At 44.1% G+C, this 4806-nt stretch overlaps 1 protein-coding gene across 1 annotated transcript in view; it reads right to left on the reverse strand.

The window, feature by feature from the left end:
• The window catches only part of LOC112072257 (1-phosphatidylinositol 4,5-bisphosphate phosphodiesterase delta-1), a 99785-nt gene that overhangs the window by 16655 nt on the left and 78324 nt on the right, over positions 1-4806 (reverse strand). Inside the window, exon 8 of the mRNA XM_070439712.1 lies at positions 1241-1298. Coding sequence (XP_070295813.1) covers positions 1241-1298 — 58 coding nt within the window. The remainder of the gene's footprint in view (positions 1-1240; positions 1299-4806) is intronic.

A 4806-nucleotide genomic window follows, 5' to 3' on the forward strand; every position in this document is an offset into this window, starting at 1 on the left:
AGGTTTTAGTCCGAGAAATACATGAAAAGTTAACTAGATCTTCAATGAGACATTTGCAGGGATCTAGCTACAGACTTAAATATAAAACTTGAGCAACAGCATACATTGGACCTTTGTTTTTAAGCTTGATTCTAAATCCTCTAATTTGTTTTATTGATCGCTGATTTTAATAGCCTAGCATTCGATGCATAACATATAGATGGTGACAGTGCAACACCCTCTGTTGTACTCCCTCTTGGTCATAATAAAATAAATAATTATAAAATATATTTTTATAGCCCCTTCTTTACATCAGCCTGACTTTCAAAGAGTGACTGTTACAGAAAACCCCCTAAAACCGGCCAAACAGCAAGCATGCAGGTTTGGTAGAAGCGAGTGTTAGGCATAGGAAAAACTCCTAGAAAGGCCGCAAACCTAGGAGAAAACCCTCCAGAGAGGAGCCAGGCTTATGAGGGTCGGCCAGTCTCTTCTGGCCCCTTTGTTGCGGGTGGAGATTATAACAGAAATGGCAAGATGTTAAAGATGTTTCATAGGAGACAGCTGTCAATAATAATGAATCACAGTATGTTGTCGAGGTGGCAATTATGATAAGTGTACAATATTACGTATTGGATCTTTAAAAAATACAACTTTTACATTACCCTGCAGTTTACCTATAAAATGGGCTGATGGTGAACTAGAAATACTTGGTATTCATAACACAAAATATATAATAAAGCTCTCCACAATGAATTTCAATACAAAACTTGTAAAAATAGACAGGATCCTGCAACCATGGAGAGGTAAATACCTGTCTAACATGCTGATTTAGTAGCATGCTAGTTAGTAGCAGTAAAAGTACTGAGTCGGCGCAAACATAGCTAGCTAATACAGCCTGATTCCAGTGCAAAAGATATAACATATTACATATACATATATATACAGTTGAAGTCGGATATATACACACAGTGCCTTTGGAAATATTTCAGACCCCTTGACTCTTTCCACATTTTGACAAAGTGAAAATAGGTTTTTAGATGTTTTTGCAAATGTATTAAAAATTAAAAACTGAAATACCTTTTTTACATAAGTATTCAGACCCTTAAGCTCAGGTGCATCCTGTTTCCATTGATTATCCTTCATATGTTTCTGAAGTCCACCGGTGGTAAATTCAATTGATTGGACATGATTTGGAAAGGCTTCACACCTGCCTATATAAGGTCCCACAATTGACAGTGCATGTCAGAGCTAAAACCAATACATGAGGTCGAAGGAAATGTCCATGGAGCGCCGAGACAGGTTTGTATCGAGGCACAAATCTGGGGAAGGGAACCAACACATGTCTGCAACATTGAAGGTCCCCAAGAACACAGTGGCCTCCATCATTCTTAAATGGAAGAAGTTTGGAACCACCAAGACTCTTCCTAGAACTGGTCGCCCAGCCAAACTGAGCAATCACGGGAGAAGGGCCTTGGTCAGGGAAGTGACCAAGAACCCGATGCTCACTCTGACAGAGCTCCAGCGTTCCTCTGTGGAGATGGGAGAACCTTCCAGATGGACAACCATCTCTGCAGCACTCCACCAATCAGGCCTTTATGGTAGAGTGGCCAGACTGAAGCCACTCCTCAGTAAAAGGCACATGCTCTCTTAGACTTTGCCAAAAGGCTCCTACAATGAGAAAGAAGATTATCTGCTTCTATTTTCACCACTTTTAGTCTTGAAATCTTTGGTTGTTTACTACACTACTCACTCTGTTTCGCGCATGGCCTCACATGTGAATCCTTAAAGAGATGGGTGAGGTCATGGTTTAAGAGGTGACAAGTAGCCTAGTGGTTAGAGCGTTGGGCCAGTAGCCTAGTGGTTAGAGCGTTGGGCCAGTAGCCTAGTGGTTAGAGCGTTGGGCCAGTAGCCTAGTGGTTAGAGCGTTGGGCCAGTAGCCGAAAGGTTGCTAGATAGAATCCCCGGGCAGTTAACCCACTGTTCCTAGGCTGTCATTGTAAATAAGAATTTGTTCTTAACTGACTTGCCTAGTTTAAAAAAAAAAGAGGGTGTGAACGATGCTCAATGGGTGTAGACAAAGAGGAACTCTCCAGTAGGTGTACCAAAACATTCAAGGGACATTTTCTCAGAAGTGGGGTTACCAGTTTATCAACTTTCAAAGCAGAACTACTTTCCCATTCTTCTTCAACTGCAGTGTGTGATATATGATTTTCTAGCTCTAAGTCTCTACTTTTATCGAATGTAAAACAATTTCAAATTTTGCTACATAAGACTAAATCGAGGTGCTAGTCACATTTTTGTTTTATGCCTATGCCTATGCCTATCCCAAACCTTAACCCTTACCTTAACCATAATGCCTAACCTTAACCATTCGGAGTTAATGACTCACCTTAACCATTCAGAGTTAATGCCTAACCTTAACCATTCGGAGTTAATGACTCACCTTAACCATTCAGAGTTAATGCCTAACCTTAACCATTCAGAGTTAATGACTCACCTTAACCATTCAGAGTTAATGTCTAACCTTAACCATTCAGAGTTAATGAGTAAACTTAACCATTCAGAGTTAATGCCTAACCTTAACCATTCAGAGTTAATGTCTAACCTTAACCATTCAGAGTTAATGAGTAAACTTAACCATTCAGAGTTAATGTCTAACCTTAACCATTCAGAGTTAATGCCTAAACTTAACCTTGGAACAATACAGAGAAGTAACTAAAACACTTTGAGAAACACGGATGAACGTCTAATTCTAACTTGACACTGGTAGAAACATCAGCACCACAGATAACTTCCACAAGTCTGTGAACGATCTGAGAGACATGGCAAGAAGGGCCTTCTACGCCATCAAAAGAAACATAAAAATGGACATCCCAACTAAGATCTGGCTAAAAATACTCCAATCAGTTAAAGAACCCAATGTGAGGTCTGGGGTCCACTCACCAACCAAGAATTCACAAAATGGGACAAACACCCAATTGAGACTGCATGCAGAATTCTGCTAAAATATCCTCAGAGTACAATGCAAAACCCCAAATAATGTATGCAGAGCAGAATTAGGACTATACACACGAATGATCAAAACCAGAAAACAGCCATTAAATTCCACAACCACCTAAAGGAAATCGATGCCCAAACCTTCCATCACAAAGCCCTAACCTGCAAGGAGATTAATCTAGAGAAGAGTCCCCTCAGCCAGCTGGCTCTGTTCACAAACACAAACTGACCCCACAGAGCCCCAGGACAGCAACACAATTAGACCCAACCAAATTATGAGAAAACAAAAAGATAACTACTTGACGAGCACACTAGAATGCTATTTTGCACTAAACAGAGAGTAGACTGTGGCAGAATACCTGACCACTGTGACTGATCCAAAATTAAGGAAAGCTTTTACTATGTACAGACTCAATGAGCATAGCCTTGCTATTGAGAGAGGCCATAGGCAGACCTGGATCTCAAGAGAAGACAGGCTATGTGCACACTGCCCACAACATGAGGTGGAAACTGAGCTGCACTTCCTAACCTCCTGCCAATTGTATGACCATAGAGACACACATTTCCCTCAGATTACACAGACCCACAAAGAATTTTAAAACAAATTCAATTTTGATAAACTCCCATATCTACTGGGTGAAATACCACAGTGTGCCATCACAGCAGTAATACTCTATGGGTGAAATACCGCAGTGTGCCATCACAGCAGTAATATTCTATTGGGTGAAATACCACAATGTGCCATCATAAACCTACCAGTCTGCTCCAACCCAGTTGAACCCAGCCCAGGTCAACCTACCAGTCTCCCAGTCGCTCCAGAACAGATAAACCTACCAGTCTGCTCCAGCCCAGGTCAACCAACCAGCCTACCAGTCTGTTCCAGAACAGATAAACCTACCAGTCTGCTCCAGCCCAGGTCAACCAACCAGCCTACCAGTCTGATCCAGCCCAGGTCAGCAAACCAGCCTACCAGTCTGCTCCAACCCAGGTGAACCCAGCCCAGGTCAACCAACCATCCTACCAGTCTGATCCAGCCCAGGTCAACCAACCAGCCTACCAGTCTGCTCCAGCCCAGGTCAACCAACCAGCCTCCCAGTCTGTTCCAGCCCAGATAAACCTACCAATCTGTTCCAACCCAGGTGAACCCAGCCCAGGTCAACCAACCAGCCTACCAGTCTGATCCAGCCCAGGTCAGCAAACCAACCTACCAGTCTGCTCCAACCCAGGTGAACCCAGCCCAGGTCAACCAACCAGCCTACCAGTCTGATCCAGCCCAGGTCAACCAACCAGCCTCCCAGTCTGCTCCAGCCCAGGTCACCCAACCAGCCTCCCAGTCTGCTCCGGCCCAGGCCAACCTATCAGTCTGCTCCAACCCAGGTGAACCCAGCCCAGGTCAGCCTACCAGTCTTCTCCAGCCCAAGTCAGCCTACCAGCCTTCCAGTCTGCTCCAGCCCAGGTCAGCCTACCAGCCTTCCAGCCATGACACCTGACCCTAACCCATCATGGAGTACGCCTTCAAGGTAACATAACACCTGACCCTAACCCATCATGGAGTACGCCTTCAAGGTAACCATGACACCTGACCCTAACCCATCATGGAGTACGCCTTCAAGGTAACCATGACACCTGACCCTAACCATCATGGAGTACGCCTTCAAGGTAACCATGACACCTGACCCTAACCCATCATGGAGTACGCCTTCAAGGTAACAATGAACACCTGACCCTAACCCATCATGGAGTACGCCTTCAAGGTAACCATAACACCTGCCCCCTAACCCATCAAGGAGTACGCCTTCAAGGTAACCATGACACCTGACCCTAACCTCA

Source organism: Salvelinus sp. IW2-2015, unplaced genomic scaffold, assembly GCF_002910315.2.
Source record: "Salvelinus sp. IW2-2015 unplaced genomic scaffold, ASM291031v2 Un_scaffold1865, whole genome shotgun sequence".
Classification (NCBI taxonomy): domain Eukaryota; kingdom Metazoa; phylum Chordata; class Actinopteri; order Salmoniformes; family Salmonidae; genus Salvelinus; species Salvelinus sp. IW2-2015.